Source organism: Sturnus vulgaris, chromosome 4 (genome assembly GCF_052056855.1).
Source record: "Sturnus vulgaris isolate bStuVul1 chromosome 4, bStuVul1.hap1, whole genome shotgun sequence".
Classification (NCBI taxonomy): domain Eukaryota; kingdom Metazoa; phylum Chordata; class Aves; order Passeriformes; family Sturnidae; genus Sturnus; species Sturnus vulgaris.
The window spans coordinates 73,231,657-73,251,552 of record NC_142246.1 but is presented as its reverse complement, the minus strand read 5'-3'; the positions used below and the strand labels follow the sequence as shown (position 1 = coordinate 73,251,552).

General features: G+C 46.6%; 1 protein-coding gene and 1 long non-coding RNA gene across 2 annotated transcripts; one reads left to right on the top strand and one right to left on the bottom strand.

Annotated features, from left to right (window-relative positions):
- Window positions 1-1,472: 1,472 nt before the first annotated feature.
- CNOT6L (CCR4-NOT transcription complex subunit 6 like) lies at window positions 1,473-7,954 on the bottom strand. Its single transcript, XM_014884944.2, has 11 exons — window positions 7,840-7,954; window positions 7,536-7,722; window positions 7,047-7,132; window positions 6,621-6,710; window positions 5,768-5,836; window positions 5,336-5,493; window positions 4,810-4,964; window positions 4,384-4,535; window positions 3,473-3,697; window positions 2,817-3,019; window positions 1,473-2,724 (listed from the first exon to the last, which is right to left on the bottom strand). The coding sequence occupies exons 1-11, from the start codon at window positions 7,949-7,951 to the stop codon at window positions 2,509-2,511; spliced, it is 1,653 nt and encodes a 550-aa protein (XP_014740430.1). The 5' UTR covers window positions 7,952-7,954; the 3' UTR covers window positions 1,473-2,508.
- Window positions 6,061-15,218, top strand: LOC148224106 (uncharacterized). The gene is made up of 5 exons (XR_015803496.1): window positions 6,061-6,252; window positions 7,513-9,520; window positions 11,546-11,618; window positions 12,586-13,365; window positions 14,492-15,218. It is a non-coding gene; the product is annotated as an uncharacterized LOC148224106 (long non-coding RNA).
- Window positions 15,219-19,896: the final 4,678 nt, after the last annotated feature.

The following is a 19,896-nucleotide window of genomic DNA, read 5'->3' as shown; positions in this document are numbered from 1 at the left end:
AGGAAGCAAAAATATTCAGCTACATTGTACAAAATTCTCTTTTTTTTATATATATATATGTATATATATATATACACACACACAAAACCCCATATTGGACAAATTCACCAGATCTGAGTTTTAAAAAGTTGCTTGTAGAAGGGTGTTGGATTTTGTTTTCTCTGCTGGCTTTAGGCAGTGCTGTCCTAGGGAGTGGACACCAGGCACCGTGTTTTGGGAAGCAAACCGAGGCACTGAGGAGCAGGGAAGGGCTTGGAGCATTTTTTCCAGGTACTGCCTCCAACGTGCTGGGAACTGAGGCTGGGGAAAAAAGCACCATCCCCTCAGTGCTCCTGCTGGGAAGGGAAAAGCAGGAGGGAGCCACACAGGAGAGGCAGGTAAACATGTGCATTGACTGAAACATAAACAAGGCTGGGGGTTTTTTTGTGCAATGTCTGTTAAAATAACGTTTTTGTGTTAAAAACGTTGGCAAGTGCAGCAGAGAAAATCCAATGGAACACCTTCCTGCAACAAAACACTTCCATGGCTAGAAACCAAAGGAAAATGCAGCTGGAGCAGCTTACAACATCTGCCAAGGTTTGGCTTTTCCCATCCCCGTCCTCTCCCACCCCCATATTACAAAACATTGGTGCTGGGTTTTGATTTTTATTACTAAATGGGCTCCTCTGCAGTTCATAGACAATCACGGGCGAATTGGAAATTCCATTTTATACAAACAGCTCAAAAAAAAAAAAAAATGGTGGGAGTGAAGTATGGTTAGGAAACACAGCTCAGGCTGGGATCATCCTGTGTGGAGGGACAGGAGGAGCAGGTCAGAGCACCCCCCTGGAGTGCAGCATCCCCCTCCCCAAAAAACATACAGCAGCTGAATACACAAAGGTAATGTCCACAAAATTAAGTTTTTCATGCTATTCTACTTTCCTGTGCTCTCCAATCCATGTGCCATGGCCAGGTAGGGAATGCTGAGGTATATTCCAACAGAGATACCTGCACCCAGAGGAAAATCCATCTCTGGAAAGGGCTTTCTAACCCCCTCTCCCCCCCCATTTTTGTTTTATTTTTGCATAAAGCAAGTGCTGTGCAGGAATTTCCCCCAGCTCCCATCACTTCCAATTGATCCCAGACCATAGATGACACCCCCATTTTTTAGGCACTTTTCCAAGGGAGTTGTCACTTTGCTGAATCCATTTTTGTGTTCTGGCCCGCTCCACCCCCTCCCTGGCCCCCAGTCAGAGTCAGGGAATAGTTTCTCCTCTAAGTCCAATTGATATTTTTTTTCCCCCCTATGGAAAATTTCCTGTGTATAAAATGACAAAGGAAATGTTTAGTTAAAGAGGAACAGCCTGACTTGGCAGTTTTGCAAGACAGAAGATGGCTCTTCAGTATTTAAAACTAATTTCACAATTCAAATTGGACTTTTTTTGAAGTATACGAATGAGACATAAATATAGGCTTATCAATCTGCTTAAAAATTTCATTCACATCATGGAAAATGTTTTTCATTTATTAAAAATATCACATTTGGAGACTAGAAACAGTAAAGTGCATGAAAAGTTTCAAATAGAAATTCAAGAAAATCTTATAGCAGCAAAAAAGCAGAATAAAGAAAAACTTAAAAACACAGACACGACCTTTTCCTATCGCTGTGCCTTTTTTTTTTTTTTTAAACATTAAGCAGCCAAACAGGGTTTGTTTTTTTTTCAGAAAATTGCATCATGTTTAATGCCTCTTGAGGCACAAGGTTTTGAACTGGCCACCCAGAGCATTAAAAGGAAAGAAAACAAGGATTTCCAACACATCCAAAGAGCAGTAACATTTGGGAAGGAACCAGCAGCTTTTTACTTCAGCCCTGACTGACAACAGCTCCCAAAGAAATTGGAATCAGGAGGATTTAGAGCTCGAATTTGATCGCAGATTCTTGGCTATCTTTGGTTTTCTGATAGTATTGAGATGAGGGGCAGGGCCATGCTGCCAATCATTTATAGTCAGGAATTAAGTGCTTTGCTAATGTGCAAAATTAATGTTGGATGCAGAGTTGAGTCTCCATTTTGGATTCAAACAAACAGTATGTCTAATATTCTTCCTACAAAACAAGCATCTCTAGTTTTGTTCTTCTTTCTCCTAAAAGGTTGGCTCAATTTGCCACGTTCTGGAAAAAAGCATTACCTTGAAACACGTTAAATGCAAATTTTTAAATCTCTTTTGTCCATTTAGAAGTGCAGCTTCCTACTGAAAAGAAAAAGCCAGTTTAAAGTAAAATAATAAAAAAAAAAAAAAAAAAAAAAAAGAAACCACAAACAAAAATTAAATTAAAAACCTGGAAAGGGGAATAATACTTTGGTTCCAGCCCTAGTGCCAAATGATACCAATATGCACCAAAATGTGCAAAATCTCGTATGAAACACATAAGGAAAGGAGCTCGAAGAAGCAGCTGCAGGTTGGCCATACTTCACTCCTATACAGTGGGATTTACAAGTGTACAGGTCCGTGGGGCAGGCGAGGGCAGCACTACCTGCGGGCGGGCAGGTGCACGCCGTTCACCAGCGGGGGCAGCAGCGGCGGCTGCAGCTCCAGCTGCGTCAGCAGCGAGAAGTGGTCCGAGGGGATGTGCGGGTGCGGGCAGCCCGTGATGTTGTTGTCCACCAGCCACTGCGGGTCCAAGGGCCCCAGGACTCCCAGCACGTTCATGTGAGTGTTGGAGTAGAAAATGTAATCAATCACACCCTGTGGGGAGAGAGAGACGGCGTGCTGAGGGCGGCATCCAGCCTCCTTAAAGCAGGGAATGGGCACAGCAGAGTGGCAGAGCTGGGGCTTACCTTGAAGTCAAAGGTGTAATTGGTGTAAGGCATCAGGTTGTTGTCGTAGGCGCTCTTGAGCTGGAAGCCGTGTGTGATCCTGCCCTCCGAGGCTCCGTTCTTGCCGTTGCCGCTGAAGTTCATCAGACACTCGTTGTAGCGCAGCTCCTTGAAGTCCTTGTGGTTGTCGGCTACTATGCCATTGCTCAGGTACTCCACCACGCCTGTTGGCAAGGGGAAGGGTTAGGGAGTGGCTTCGAACGACAGCTCTGGCCTGGGCACGTTTAAAACCACCAAGCCACCACGGGATCAGAGTTAGCAAAGCAAATCCCTCTCCTTAGAAAGTCTTCATCTTTCCATCGTTTCCCACTTCTTATTGCTGATACAGGCACGGGTGTTTATTTCATGATTTATTTACCACCTAACTGTGCTTTCCTACATTTCTGTAGGTGCAGCCAGCTCTCCTGGAGTGTCCAGCTGAGCACAAAAAGCAGGCGACTCAGCCAGAGAAGTCACCTTCTCTTCAGCCAGATTTCCAAAGGCAGCTGTTCCTAGGAAAGCTTTCACCCGTGCCTCTCCTGGGGAGTGCAGAACAACCCCACTGCCTTCACAGGAAGAAGTGGACTCGAACGTTGTAAGTAGGTAAGTTAAAAACCAGGCCAAAAAGCCAGCCTTACCTGAATCAGGTAGCGAGTTGAGATCTGCACACAGCACCAGAGGGATAGAGTTGGGATCTGCTGTCGGGCTACTGGGCCTGCTTGAGGCTTTCTCCAGGATGTTTTTCAGCTCTGAGACGAACATCATGGTCTGGATGAGTTTCACATCTGAGTATTCGGGGTCCCAGTGCATGTGGGCATTGGCCACGATGAGCAGCTGCTTGTCCACGTGAAGCGACTTCATACCTGGATAAACAATTTCGGCAGTGAAAGGTTCTGTGAATGCAGCGCGTTCCTGCTTGTTCATACTCGGGGTGTAGCTCCTCAGGGCTCAGGGTCAGACACACCAGGTGTGTTTTCATTGCTTAAACCTGCTGAAGTGCCTGTCAACAGCCCAGGAATCTCTCCTCTTCTGAAGCCACAAAAACCCCAGCCATGCAAACAGAGCAGGGTGGCAGTTTTTCCTGTGTTGGAATTGTCTGCTGCATCTAATCAAACTCGATGAAAATGTGACAGTCAGTCAATCAAGAGGCAGGACAGGAGACCTGATCATCTCCTCTTTCCACATCAGTACTTTAGCACTGGGGAGGGTGGAAGGAGTCAATCCAGGGGAGGAAAGGAGAGTTGGAAATGGAAGTTGAACACTGTTGACAACTACTGGCAAGAGCAAATGTGTGTAAACACAGTAACCTTGGGAAAGCTGAGCTGCTCAAGCAGAATGTAACAGAGTAGGTAAGCAGGGCTAAAAGCTTGAAAGGAGAAAAGCAAATGCTGGGCATCTTGCTGTGAGCACAACCAGACCACGTCACCTGTGCCTGTGTGATGGGCTGCAATTGGCTGCACCACCCCCAGGAACAGCATGGATTACCTGGGAATAACTCAGGCCTGTCTGTGGAGCTGCCTATCAGCGAGCACCCCACAGTTATACTCACTTGCTCCAAATAACTCCTTGTGCACCTCCAGCACCACGGCGACTCCGATGTTGTCCTTGGTCATCACTCTGTTCAACATGGCCTCCGAGCCCTCCGAGTTGGCCATGGCCACCTGGTTGAACTCCACCGTGTGCTTCTGCACCAGCGTGAACCTGGGCAAGGGGGAGAGACCCACGGTGAGCAGCTGTCACCACAGCCCCCATGGCATGTCCCCATCTGAAACCCAGCCCGTGTCTGCTCCCACAGGCTCCCTCTCTTCCAAACCACTCCAGCTGGTTCTAGACACGACCCCAGAGCTGCCTTTTTCTTTTTGGAAGCAGTGAAAACTCTGAGGGGCAGCTCAGGCTTTGGCAAACTTCCATCCTAATTACTGGAAGCTGTTCTGAGGTTTTAGTGTAGATTGTACGAGCTGCTGGTGCCCCTTACTTTTCAGTTTTGAAGAATATGGCACAGCCATCCACATGCTTTTTCTCCTGCTCGGACATGATTTTGGCACGTGACTTTGGAGAAAAGAATCCGTCGTATCCCCGTTCTTTCAAGGCTGGCAGGAAAAGGGTGAAGTATTGCTCCGTTTCCACTTCCTGGAATTGTACACAAACACCTCAGGCTAAAGAAGTGAAGGAAAGAAAGAAACCCTTCCTTGTGCCTGCTCTGGCTTACAGTCAGAAAAGCTGCATAATCCATGTCACTTCCTAGACTAATGGCCTGCTGGGAACTGATGTGCATTCCTGCATATCCTGGAATCCCTCCCAAAGGTAAAGTGACAGGTGTATTTTGAATAGCAGTAGACCACACCTGATAGGTTTGACACTGGAATATGGACACACATTGGGAAGACCTGGAATTTGCTATCGAGCAGGTGACTGTGGTGTTCCCATAGGGAACATTTCATCCTAAAGGCGGAGGTTCGTGGTTTGTGTTTCTGATGGAAAATGCAGTTATTTGGAATTACCTGAAGACTAATGATATCTGCATCACAGTTGACGATTTCTTCCATGATTCCCTTTTTCCTGTACTCCCAATTGAGTGCCCAAGACGGGCAGTAGCCATAGAGCTGCCGGGTGGCGTATTTATCACACAACACATTGTAACACATAACTGTAAATGAAGCTGCAAGGAGACACAGAAAGAAAGGCAAAGGGGGTCAGCCTCTGGAGATGGGACAAGAGCAGCTGGAGGAGCTGTGACAAAGCCTTCCATGGAAAAGAAATGCCCAGCATGCCGTTCAAATGACAAAAATGGTATTTACAGCACAGCCACGTGTTAATTTTTCTAGTCCAAAGGAACAAATTGCTGTTTTCACTCTGATCCGGGAAAATGAAGCCCAAGACAAGCTTCCCAGTGTGTCACCTTGTGAACACAGGGAGAAGAACTACAGATTTACCTGAGGGCAGAATTTGGTCTCGTTCTTTTAAAGTAATCCATGGCCTTGGAGGCAGCTGCTCTGGATGAACTACAAAAAAAAAAAATTAAACCAATGATTAATTCAGAGTTTCTATTTGTAAGTTACAATTTCTAAGTCAAAGTGATGACTGAACAATAATGTGTTGTTCATCCCCAACTCCCCAAGTCTTCAGGGGAGGCAAAAATCATTTAAATGAATAGGTCTAGTAAGGGAAAAATTGTCATTTATAAGATTCGTGACTACTTTTGTCGCTTGTTTTCAGATTTAGAAGCACCACTGAAATACTCCTGCACACTGAATAATCTGCTGAAGAAGGAGGGCTAAATCCTGGCATGGTTCAGCCATCCCTTCTCCAAGAACCTCACCCTGCATGCATCATTCCAGCAGTGCCTTAACTTGGGAGACAGCAAAGGAGGCAAAGCAGAAGGTTCAGTTACAGAACCACAAAGCAGGACTGAAGTCAGGTACTGCATGTTCTTAATGGCTTTGGTGTTTCTCGAGCTAAATTTGACATTGTGCTTGCATTCAAATGATTATTTCTGGTGGGGAGAACTAAAATGGTTTCAGCAAGGCAGACTCTGCCCTTGGTTGGTAATTGAAGGGTTTCAAGCAGAATAGAGACAACATTTGGCTGTAACAGGGGAGAACCTTAGACAGCACACATCAGCCTCTTGCACTGTGTGTGAGGGTGTGTTCCAGGATATGACTGGAGCCAGCTGACAAAAACACTCAATAGGGAAGAAATACTGTCCCTCCAGTGGTCCAGAGTCTAGCTTTAGCAGCACATCCCACTTTGGAAGCCTTTTTGCCCACCAGACCCAGAGGACTGTACCTGCTAGATTGTCAAGCATGTAGTTCAGTAGCTTTCGGGTTCCGTCTGGATCCTGGTAGAGGCTGAGAATATCTTGGGATAAAGGATTGCCTGCCAACAGCACAAAACAACAGCAGGGGGATCAGCTGCCTGCCTTTCTCAAGGCTTTCCACCCAAAGAAAATCTCCCAGAATGAGAACAGACAAATTAACTCAGCAGGTTAAAGGGTTTATTTCCCTGACTGCAGATTTGAAATGAGCTCCTAAGGAAGTTTAGCAGCATTAAGAAAGACAAGTATTGTTTTCCCAACTGCCTGGCCATTTTTGCTACCAACTTAATGCTTAAAATAACCTGTCAGAAAACCTTGAGATGATAGAGGAAGGTTTTGAGCCCAGCCCCCCTCAGGATTCCTGAGAACTCAGGAATATGGAACTGGAAAGAGCTCACCTTTCAAACCCAGGGTTTGCAGCTGGAAGAGCCGTCCAAGTTCATAAGGCAAAACCCGTAACAGATTGTTATTTAAAAGCAATTCCCTGCAGCAAATGCAAAAACACTCTGGGTGAGTATTACTGCAGAAGAAACTCCTAAGGTGCTGTACACTGCTAGTTCTCAAAGAGAACACTTTTCACCCTGAATTTTATTATGGAAAGATATGCCAGTCTTCCCGTGTCAAAGCACAACTGAAATACATTCATTAGGGGAAAAAAAAAAAACCAAGATGAAACCAGGGATGGAAACAGTGATATATCAGCAATCAGAAAAAAAGCCCAGTGAACCCAAAAGTAATTATTAGAACAGAAGCTCTGCACCAGCGTGGAGTTTTTCAGGATTATTTGAAATACAAGGACAGGAAACAAACTGAAACTCTCGGTACTGATCCCATGATAGCGATTTTTTTTTTTTTTTTTGGCAGTTAACCAGAATAATTGCCCTCACCTGAGAGACACCATGTTTCCTAGTTCTGCTGGTAAACTTCTGAGTTTATTGGATGACAGATCCAGGTAAACCAGATTGTGAAGCTTGGCAATATCAGGTGGAATGCGAGTAAGGTTGTTGTCATTGAGGTGCAGAGCAGTCAGGTGTGTCAGCGACCACAGCGACGTACTCAAGCTCCGCACTCTCCCTGCAAGAACCAAGCAAGCAAGAACCTCCTCACTCTGGAACCAAAGCACTGGACACAACCTGGATCTGGAGCAGTCTGGGGCACCAACTGTGGGAATTGAAACCCCAGCCAACTCACCCGAGATCTCTAATTCAGCCCAGTGTGACTTCTTCCCATTGGCCACCTCTTCCGCTGACATGATGGTGTAAATTCTGCGAGGATCTGGAGGATCATATTTTTCCTTTGGCATCCCTGTTAGTCTGAAAGATCATCACAACTGTTACCCCACAGCATTCATTCCTTCCTTTCTATCCCACCATCAGCTGACCTTTCCCAGGGATACCCCTCAGCAACACCTCCCAGAGTTTATGCACAATAAATATTGGGCTGCCGAGCAGGTGCTCACACCTGGGCAGAATTCTGGGATGGAAAAAAGCATTTCTTCCTAGGGAGCTGGGGTTTCTGCAGTCACCTGCTGGGTTTCCCAGTTTATTCCCCCTGACCCATGGAGTTGTTTGCTGTGTGCAGAACCTGCAGACAAGATCAGAGTGTTCTGCTGTTCCCTGACTGCTCCCTCCTGTAGCTTGCACAGGGAACCAAGGATTGAAGCCAAGGCTCTTAATTTCAGATCAAGTCCCACTTCTCCACTGCACTTATATGAGGCTTGAAATGACAGTCTGAGGGGGAATTAGCTCCATTTTCCCATTAACTACCCAGCTTTTGTGTTTTGTTCTTTGTCATGCTCAGGATCAGTCAAGGCCTATTTATTCCTAATGGCCCAGAAGCCATAAAAAAAGCCCAGGTAAAGTTCCCATTTAGCTGTTCTGGGGCACAAAGGGCTCCAGCCCAGTGCAAAATGTGAATATCAAAAGCTTAAGGACGAGCCTGTGCACACCAAATTCATCCAGTTCTCCTGACTGTCAGAAGGGAGCTCTGATGTCCCATTCAAAAACCATCCACTTGCCAGGGGGCACAGGGACAGATTTTGTTCCTAGGTTGTTGTGCTGAGCAGGACAGTGTGATTAAAAACACGAAGGTTAGCAGAGTTTGTCGTTGGGTCTTTGCTGGGTCTTTTCCTCCCCAGACACACCAAACCCACGAGCCTTGATTTTAGACAAATCCAAGCTCCACCTTGAACTGAAGCAACAAGCTGAGGGTTTTGTTCAGCCAGTCCAGCTAACCAAAGATCCCAGTCTCCCTTTATAAGGGTCAGGTCCTGCAGTGTTTCCCAGTTGATGCTGGCAGCCAGACCAGTGTTCCAGCACGGAGCAGGAGCTGTCAGGGCTGTCCCCTGCCAAGGGTCTCGGTTACAGGGCTGCTCTTCCTTCCCTGATGAATGCCTGAGCAAACTGCAGGGGCAAATGTGAGCCCCACATCTAATTATAGTCCCTGTCATTTCCAGGTGAAGTCACACGGCCAGCAGAGCTATGGGATAAGAGGATTCTGTGCTCACCCTGCCTGGCACGGGGCCACGAAGAGAACCAGTTACTTAAGGACAAGGGATTAGACCTGAAATCCTTCCATCTTCATCCCAGAACCCCAAATTCAGAACGGTCCTTCCCCCTCCCCACAGGCAGGCTGTGCTTTGGGAGTGCCCAATCTCTGGTGCTTGCATTTTGCTGGATTTATCTTTGCTCTTCAGGTGCTGGTGTGAAAGGGGGGAGCACTTGAGCAGACTCCTCACAGCTCCTGCCAGGCCACAAGAACTCTATTCCACCTGTCCTTGCTGTTTAATCTGTCAGATCTTAAACTGATCTGTACCTCTACAGCACCTGGACCCAAGACACGCAGGCTTTGCTGTCCAAAACCCAGGATTTGGGTGAGTGCTCTTTGATAAGTCCTTAAAACCAAGGTTCTGGGATCACCTGAGCCACCCCTTGCCCATCCCCAAACGACCACTGACCCCCTGACACCATCTGAAAGCTCCGGGGTTGCTCCTCAGCAGGGCACCCAATTAAATGCTGCTGAAATCGGGCTCATTAAGAGGAGGGCTCTGCCCGTGTAGAGCCATGTGTGCCTGTCAGGGGCCTTCAGAGAAGTGAGCCCTGAGCTGGGAGGCGAAGGACACGCACATTTTTCAGCTGTTAGTCACTTTAATATTGCTTTGAAATAGTGGTGAGTCAAACAGGCAGCAGTGTCATTGCCACAGTTACAGAAATGGGAAAACAAACCTAAATCAAATGCACTTTTTTTTTTCTCTTTCTGCATCACAGCAACATTGAGCAAGACTTGAAAAATCACCGTGTGTAGTTTTTTTCTTAGGCAAAAAATTAATTCTGCCTGGGTTCCCATGTCCTGCCATTCCTATCTCCCACTCTGCTTGTCCTGGAACTAAAACAATATGCAGAAATCCCAATCTGTTTTGGAGCTACACTGAGTTCCCTGAATCTGTTAACCCCAAAATCTGATGTGCATCAGTGTAAATTCTGACAGGCTTTTCTCCTAAAGGCTCCCCTTGGAAAACTTCTGAAGCTACTAAAACTTGCTCTCAGCTACAGATCCATCCTTGGAAACTTAAATAGTGTGACCCTGATTTCATGTAAATTAAACACAAAATCTCTTCCTGGTTTTGTATAAATTAAAGAAAACCTGGAGATGAGGACATCAGTGTGTTACTAAGAGCAGTATTTAAGCTCTGGGGGTTCCTAAAGTAACTCTTTGGGTCCAAGTCCATCCCCAAAAACCCAGAGGTGACTGCCAGAGCAGGATTATTCAGTTAGAACCCCAGATGTGGTCCTGGGTGACCTAAGCAGCTCTCTGAGGTGGATATACAAAGGGCCAGGAGCAGGTGCTGTGTTTCCACCAGTAGGTCTGTGCCTGCCCTTTCCCTGGACTTTTGGGGTTTATGCTTTTTTATTTGCTAGGGTTTTAAAAAACAAATAATGGAACGCTACTGAAGGTGTGAAGAGTGAGCTACTGGGTTGCAGCAGAGGCTTTTAATATGAAGAAATGTTTTTTGGGCAACAAACAACAGGAACTTCAAACACACAGTCCCTTCCCCAAAGAGTGCAGAAGATGCATTTCTTAAACTACAGTGACCATGAGATGTTTTGGTCAAGTTCTTTCATACCTCAGTGCATAAACGAGGAGGCAAATGGAGAAGAGCTGTGCCTGCATCCTGCTGCAGCCCTGTGCTCATGGATGTTTGGCACAGCTCCAAACCCTCTCCTTCAGCCCAGTGACATTCTTTATGATTTTTTTTTTTCCTCCCCCCAGCCTCTGTATACAGATGAGTCAAACTGCCAAAGCATTTTGGAAACAATCCAGTAGGCAGCCCAGAGTGGCTCTTGGTTGCTCAGAGCACAGCTGCCACTCCATCCCCTTCCATATGGTGATCCCTCCCAGGAATTAGCCATGCTGTTGGCTCACCGTGCTCGTGTGTACACACACGTTGTCCAGCCTTGGGAAGTTGGGCTGAAAGCTGCCAAACAGCACCGTTTTTATCTGCTCATCTCAATGGCTATTTCTGTGTTTTGTAATCGGGCCTGAGTGGCTGCAAAGGGGGGAGAGGAAGGCTGCTTGTCTGCACTGCTCTGCTTTTAGGAGAGTGTGACAACAATCTCCCCGTTTTGGCCTCCCCGAGGAGAGGAGAAGCACAGTTCCCACAAATAAAAATCTGGCTTGGGGTGCTCTGGGGGGAGGAAAACCAGGTGATTGTTAAGGGGGTTTAAAGGAACCTGCCAAGACTGGGCTATGTACAGATGTGTTAGTTCAAGGTAAATTATTTGCTATATCCCTACATATAGGATCTAATGTGTATATCCTAGCAAGAAAATATTGGAGAATGGGGAATTCTGATGGAATTGTGTGGATCTGAGCTTTTTTTCATGGTGCTTTCCTGCAGGAATGTGTTCAACACCCCTGTGTACACTGCCTCTCCCAAGAATTCAATGAACACCCCGAGTCTGCCAGCTCAGGTACTGTGTCTTTCCAGCTTCTTATTCCAAGTATTCTGACTGGGGATAGAGATTAGCAGGGAATCAAATATAAGTGCCTCATCATGGTTTTTTTAATTTAAAAAAAAAAAAAACCCAAACAATTCAAAAACAATATTTGAGGATATTTAAAAAAGAATCCCTGAGGAAAGTCTGACACGGAGCACAAGGAAATTCAAGCTGGGAATAGGGAAAGGTAAGAAAAGTAAATTCAGTGGTGCTGGGATGCCAGGGGGCTCCATGTTATCTCCTTGAGCCCAGAGGAGCACAGACAAGTCACAGAAGCAAACAGCAAAAGCCAAGGGGAGGAGTGGGAAGGGAGGGAACGAGCTGCATTTGATTAATTCCAGAGCCAACTGGCACTCACTTGATGGAAATGCTAATTGTCCCACTGACATACACCCACTAGTTATTCCCCTCATCTCCTCTAAATGAAGCAGTCTTTTCTTAAATCACAGGTAACACAAGAATATCCAGGTTTCCACCCTTCCTTTTCCTCTATGTCACACCCGCACTTACAGGACCAGCTGAACTATTTACTGCATGGCAATCCTACACAGCTGCTTTCTATTGCTGTGCCTGGTTAGGAGTCAGTCCTCACTCCAAAGAACAGTTCCTGCCCTGCTGGAAGCAGCCTGTTAGCTCTCAGTGTGTGCATGACAACTCCTGAACATCCACATCGGGTCACTGAGTGATACCTGCCCTTGTCTGCAGGTGCTTTTTACACCTGGTGCTTCCAGAGCAGCTCTTGGGGCTGCTTTACATGCAAACACAGGGCAGGCTGCTCCCCAAAATAAGGCTCTGCTTACCAGAAATGCATTCAGGGGCTGCTGTAAGGCAAGAAGTGTTTCCAGCAGCCAGCCTGTAAATAAATGTCATCAGAAGCCCCCAAAGGGCTGCTTTAAACAGTGTACTTATTTATTTACACAAGTGTCTTGCACTGTTTCAGAGAAATGACCCATTTGCAATGCTGCTCCATCCCCTGGAGAGTGCTGGGCTTCTAATGAGATCCAGGACAGAGTGGCTTAAAGGATTAGGAGCTGAAGTCACCAGGAGTCTGGGGAAGGAAGCAGCCAGTGCTGGATCAAGGCAAAACACCGTCCTGGGCTGTGGGCACGGGAGAGAAGCAGCCATGTATGGCTGCAACTTAAAGCAGGAATTTTCCTCGGCCTGGGGACACTCAGAAGTCCCAGCAGCACGAGCAGAGGGAGCTGGCAGTGCCCTGGGGTCCCTGTGAGCTGTGAGGGGACAGAGCTGTTCTAGTGACAAGGCTGATCTGACACCCATTCAGTCCCTCAGAAATGATAAAGACCCTGCTCAGGCTGCTGCTGTGAGCCTCATTCAACTCCTCAGGATCAATACCTGGAGAGAAGTCAGCTATTGAGCTGTTCTTTGAGCAAAACTACACGGGAATTATGAATCCATGCACACTGCAGGAACTCGGGAGAGGTCTTCTCAATGAGCCAACCCTAAGATACAGCTGCAATCATCAATACCCTTTCATCCTTCAAAGCAAAGTTTGTGCTAGGAGAAAAGAAATGAGATTATTTCCACGGCCCCAGTGACTGGAAATATTCCCTTTTCAGTGAGAGACTGCCAGCACTTCCACAAAATAAGCCAAGCCCAGCAGCACCTCAGTTACTCTCCCTCTACAGTCCAAAGAAATCTGCCACTGTAAAACTTAATTCGAACATTTTAGAGTCACAAGGCTTCCCTTGTTCAACCACAGGTAAGTTTGGATGAGTCAAAGCTTAAGATTTTAAAAGAAAGGGGGAGAAAAAGAAAAAAAGCCAAAGGAAAAAACCACACACCGATAGTGGAAACTGTTTTGCAATCACTGGCACAATAAATGAGCCTTTTCAGTTTGAACAGCCCACAGGATGCTGCACTACAGCTCAAAGTAGCTGGGCTTGTATGTTCAGGAGGAGAGAGAAGGGATCTATTAAAAACCCCCCAGCTGATAGGAATAAACCCTGTTCTCCAGAGGGTGTGTTTAAACTTTGCATTTTAATCTCAGAAGAAGAAAAGTTTGCATAAATAGCCTGAGCGAAGCATATTATTTGAATATTGAAAGATAGTTCAGCTGTTTCTTCATTTCATTATCCCAGTCTTTCCCATGAGCATTTACACCACACTTCAACTTCCAAATAGAATCCCAGACTGGTTTGGGGTGGAAGGGACCTTAAAACCACCCAACCTGCCATGAGCAGGGACATCTCCCACTGTCCCAGCTGCTCCAAGCCCTGTCCAGCCTGGCCTTGGACACTTGCAGGGATCCAGGAGCTTCTCTGAGCACCCTGCTCCAGCAGAGAGGCTGAATTTGTGTGGCTTTCTCTGTTCATGCCTTCATGTGATGGGATTTCACCTAAAGCCAGGGAATACCTTGGGCAAGTTTTGCTGTAGTTTTTCAAACAGGTTGGTTTTCTGGAATTTCTTAACGTCCTGGCAGGTGAGAGGTTAATTACAGAGCTGTGTGAAAGGAAGTTAAAGAAGACAAAGGCAGTCCAAAGCCCTGGTGCTAGTACAGAAATGGAGAGTAAAGGAAGAGCAGACACACAGTGGGTAGGGGCAAGGGACAGGTATGGATTCTGGAATGCAGGAGCCTTGTTGACAGCCTGAGGTTTTCAACCACATAATTTTCCAAGCAGAAAATACTTGTGAGTTATACTCATCTCCCCACGTCCAGGGTTGTTTTGTTCACACCTGCAGCTGCCATGAAATAAATGACCAATGACTTAAAACTGAATTATTCTCCCTTTACCTGCACAGGAAGTACCTGGGGGTTCCTAGAGCAGGCAGAAAAACACCTTGCAGTTAGCACAGGCCTATTCTCAAACCTCCTGGTCTATCCACAGGTCTCAAAGTACTTTGTGCTTCTCTCATCCACTCCAACCATTCCTAATTCTTGTGATGAACTCCAATCCTTGCCAGCTTTTTGCTCCAGACTAAGGAGGAGAAAGAAGAGGCTCCTTGCACAGGTACAAACATAGCCCTGGAGACTGACCTGCTCCCAGTGGCAGGGATGTGACTTGGATGGAGGAAAAAAAATGTGAGCCCAGCTCTTCCTGGCACCTAGGACTCTTCTGGTATGTGAGAAGTCATCTGGCCCTGCTCTCCTTTTGCTTTCTTAACCTTCCAGAACAAAAAGGGATTAAAGGAAAGGCGTTCACAAGTGGAAATTTTGGCTGGCCAGCCGTTCATCCTGTGCTAGCTCCTTCCCACTGCCAGGGCCAGTTGTAAATTAATGTAATACAATAAGGAGAAATTGAATTTTAAGCTGTAGGGGAAGTGGGAAGAGCAAAGGATGTTCTCCACGTGTCAAGGCTGACTCAGGATAATGGGCATTTTTTTTGGTGATATACACCCCCCCCTGTGATCTCACACAGGATGGTGACATCCAGCAAAGCACACAAAGTATGTTTTCTGCTTTCCTCCTTTCTCAGTTTTCCTGGGAGTATCCTGTGGAAAATAAAGAGCTACAAATCTGCAAAGGAAGGCTTCAGCACTCTATTTAGATAGTGCTTAAATCCAGAGTCTTTTGAAAGGGCCTTTAGATTGATTTCTTAGGAAGGAAAAAAAAAAAAAAAGAGCAAAACTAATTTGTGATTAGAAGGCACAAAGATGTTCACTCAGATGGAAGCATTCCTGAAAAGCGAGGGGAAAACCACCCGAGCAATTCATTCAGCTGCCCTAAAGGGTAAACAGCAAACTTGAACACCATCCACAAATCCTGATTATTATTAACAGCTTGACCAAAAGCTTATGGGTTTTGTACTTTGCTTTGTACTCCTGGAATGTGATGAACTTCAAAAAAAAAAGTGTTTGACACCAAAGCAAGGAGGAGGGTCCCCCTGCAGCAACACAAGGCTCAGCATTGCTCCCTCTCCTGCAGCCTGCAGAGCTGCCCCAGCACAGGAACTTCTTCTGCCTTTAAAATAGGATCGAAGATGTTGAGTTGGGTCTTCCCTTCCAGGCCTCTGGAAGCAGCAGCGTGGGGAGCTGCTGACATGCAGAGGTAACTGTGGAAGGATCGGTGGCCTGGATAAAGGACACTCGGCAGGAGCTTTGCTTTGCATTCCCTGTGGAAAGCACAGGTGGGTGCAAAACTTGGGAAGGGAAAGGCCCACGGGACAAGAGCTGCCTCCAGTAATTTCCCAGCCATAAAAATTCCTGCTGCTCCTGGCTGAGGGCACAAGAGCTTTCCCTTTATGCTTTGTTTAGGGTAAGGAATAATCCAGATTCACATCAACAGGGACGGTGGCAGGGTGTTGTGAAGGATTTGTCTCTTCATGTCTGAAATTTCCCAACCCTCCAGCTGCAACTGGGGGGAACCCAAAACTAAACTCCTGCTGAAGGGATAATTTTAATTTAGAACATGCACTTACACCCCAGCCTTCATATCCTGCAAATCTGCATTTGGAGTCCCACAGTGCTTTTATTCACATTTTTTTCTGTCTTCCTCAGAAAAAGCACCAAGCTCATCAATGGGGAAGACAATACACTACACACAGGTGAGTGCTGAGCATAAACAGTGCTGTGCACTCATAAACAGCACTAATGATTGCCATCAGGAAATGCCAGCATTTTGCTAAATGCTGGTTTGACATCTCCCCCTCAAAGGGGTAAAATCTGTTTCTTGTGGAATAGCACACAGTGCATTTCTGCCCATCTTTAATTCTATTTTCCATGACCACCTCTCAAATCACTTTCTGGTGGGGGCTGAACACTCCTGAAGTTACATCTCTGTAGGGAGATGCCCCAGAGACTGCAAAAGTTGTTCTTCTAAACAGGATTCCAGGAAGATTTTCTTCCAGTGCTCTCTTTTATTTAGAGTAACTTCAGTTTGGTGGTTTTGTTTTGGGGGGAGCGTGGATTTTATTTTTTTCTCCTTTTGAACTCAGAGAGAGGAATTTTGTCCCACACAACAGCACCCAAGTCAGGCCCAGGACCTTGCCATTGGAGCTAAGTGTCACGTAGCCTTTTTGTGAATTTACTAAGCTGCCACAGAGCCAGTCAGCAAGTTCAGCTAAAGGCCTTCCACGGGGCTCTCTGCATCCAGCTCTGAGATCTGCAGGCACAAATGCAGCCAGAAAATCCTGTGCATGTTAACTTCTTTTTGCCATTTCCTGCCAGACATTTTAGTTGACTTTAAGTTGATCTTTTTGGGGTGGTCTTGTGGCAGGAAGTTTGATGACAGCCCCAAGGTGCACAAAAGACAGGGAACTCGAGCAGCAGAATTCCAGAAATGTTGTCACCACCTAAGGATCTCGATAAAGAAACCACCTTTTTTGGTTTTTTGTTTCTAAATCATTATAAGTGAGATGGAGAAGCTGCACAGACAAATCACTGGAACCCAAAGAATTCATCAGAAGGTGAAGTTACACCACACTGCCACTGTAATAAGCACCCAAGCCTTGATTACAACCTGCCATCAAGAGAACCACAGAATCTGGACAAAAAAAAAAATATTACAAGAGGCTTAGCATTTAATGCTCTAAAGCACTAAATCCACAGCAAATCCTCCTGAATCTAAATATGCCTAAGACATATTTTACCTTTTTTTTTTTTTTTTAAAGTTTTCCCAAATGCCATCTTAGGCTCCCAAAAAACTAAGCTCCACTGTGATTTTGGCTTTCTCAGTAGTCTGCAAATCAGGTTACATCCCGTGCCTCGAGTGCCCTTTTTTGGCACTCCCAAAACCTCTTTCCAAGAAACAGTAAGCAAGTAAAAAGTAAGCATTTACTTGGATTTATCTCCCCTTTTAAACCCAAGTAACCCAAAAGCGTCCAGCAGATTACAGCTGGTAGAAGCATAACTTCTTGGGGGTGGTTCAAGAGAGTTTGTCTGGAAATTATGCACATTATTGATGCCTAATTTTATCACTTAAAACCTTGGGGAAGGTTTTAATAAGGAAAAAGAGACAAATCCCCCCATTTGTGCACATTGACTCAAACAAAAAAGCCAGTGGCTGCTGTGATCTACCTCAGTTTTAATTCTTGGTGGTTTCGATTTAAATTAAGTAGAGACTTAGCCAGTGTAGAAATTAATTAATTTTTCTCCACTGGTGCTTTTTCAGTCTCCTAACAGAGTCCACACACATACCTTGGGATCACTTTCTTGCTTATTTCTCCTAGGACTGGTGTGAAAGCTAAACTTGATCAAAAGCCTGCCCGGCTTTTTGCAAAACCACGGCTGTTAATGGAAAACAACAAAATAATCCCAGTTTATCCCGTGAAATGGAAGTTTTATCAACCACCTGCCCATGGAAAGAAAACAGCCATAAAATCACTTAGTTCCACAAGAGAATTCCCACTGCAAATGGGATGGAGGCCCTAGAGAATGTGGATGAGGAGAGGAGAGCCACACACAGCAAACAGACCCAGAGCAGCCATCTCTTCCCTTGCCAGGTAGGCAGATATAAATGCCTGAGCGGGCTACATCCCTGGGACAGGCCAAAACACCCTTTAGAGAAGGAAAACAAGCTCTATCAGTAACAGTGCACTCCTGCAGATAAGTGCTCCTGCAGCTGGGACTTGTGCTGGCACAGCTCTGTCAGTCACGGGTCACGCTCCGTCACCGCACGCACGCAGAGCTGTGCCACCACAAGTCGGGCTGGGAAACTCTGCTAAGTTTGGCCTTTTTCCTGCTGCAGCCGAGGTAAAGCTTGTCCAGCAGTCTGCTCGTGGGGAGTCTCACCCCTGACACATTAAGAGTTTGGCTTTCCAAGGACGGGAGAAAACGAAACTTTGCACGGGAACACCTATGGGCCATTTACACTTGAGTTTTATCCTTCAATTAAATGCACAAACTAAATGAGAAGGAGCCCCTGTAGGTAGAGATAAAAGAGAATAAATTAAATTGTGCTGTACTTCAGCACTCGGAGCAGCCCCCGCTTTTAATAGTAAGGAGGGAACAAAACTGAAAGTGTTTAACAGGATTTGTTTAGCAGACAGCAGAGCACTGCAGAATTTCCTCTGCTCTGTGAAACCCACCAGGCACACTGCAACAGGGCTTCTGGCATCCTCAGCCACCTCTGGAGGAGATTTAATGCCCGAGTTCTGTTTGGGTGAACCGACACCATCCTGGAGGCTGGTGATGAGGATCATTACTCCAGAGCAGCGAGGTGGCAGCCGTGCACGCTGTCCATCTGCTCCAGAGCCAAATTCTAAAATCAGGCTCCCTAAAATTCCAAAATTCCTCCCTCGGTGGGCAGGGACACGAGGAGGGAGCAGGGCTCCGTCCAGGACCTCGGGTCAGGCTGAAGCAAAACTCAGTGTCCCACCAGGCTGGATGTGCTGGGAGGCACGGCCAGCACGTGGCTGTGCCCGTGGATGCTGCCTTCCGCGACAGGGACGCTTGGCAGGAGCACCTTCCCTATTTTTCACAGGGAGAACACAGAAATAAAATGCTCCACAGCCCTCCAAACTGGGATACAGGATGATACAACGATTCTAGGAATTCCCTGGGTTGGGTCCGGTTGTTGTTAGGAATTATGGTCTATTTTTTACTTTTTAAAAATAAACACATCGCCATCACTTTGATGATCAGCCATGTCCGTGGGTGGGTGTTTGCCCCTCTAGGTTAGCTCTGAGTTGTGGGGGAGCGTCCCAGAGAGGGGAAGGCAGCGATGTGGATTTAATTGTAAAAAATGCCCTGCTCGGCCAAGGCCGTGTAAAATCCTTATCAGCACGGCAACTCAGGAGAGGTTGTACCTCCCCAAAACAAATACTCAGCCTATTCAAAGTTTCCAAAAAGGCCCGATAAAATCCACCGGTCTAAAGATTTCCAGAAGGTCAGATAAAATGTGGTCTGGCTGGGGAGCAACAGAGCCCTCCACCACATTTACCAGGAGCACTCGAGATAACAGTCCAGCCCCAGACTGTAACAAAACTCAGTGTTTAAGTGTGTGCTTTCATTTGCAAGCACCGGCGCCTGGGCTGGCAGCCCAGGTTTTATGGCAGGTGACACTCCTGTCATCCTCCTCCTACGGAACTGCTGCGGACCACTGAGAACCCGCTGGGAAAAGGCGGCAGGGCCAGCGTCTCCCCAAACACGCCAAGCCCCAAAGTGCCCTCACCCCAAACACCACGCTGGGGGTCACCCACAGTGCCAGGCCAAGGTCCCAGCACGGCTCACGGGGGGAACTGGGGCCGGGACTCACCCCACGGCCAAATGTCACCCTGCAGCCACGCTGCACCTCATGGCTGGGATTAGCCCCGTGGTGGCTGAGGTTCACCTCAAGGCTGGGATTTGCCCCGTG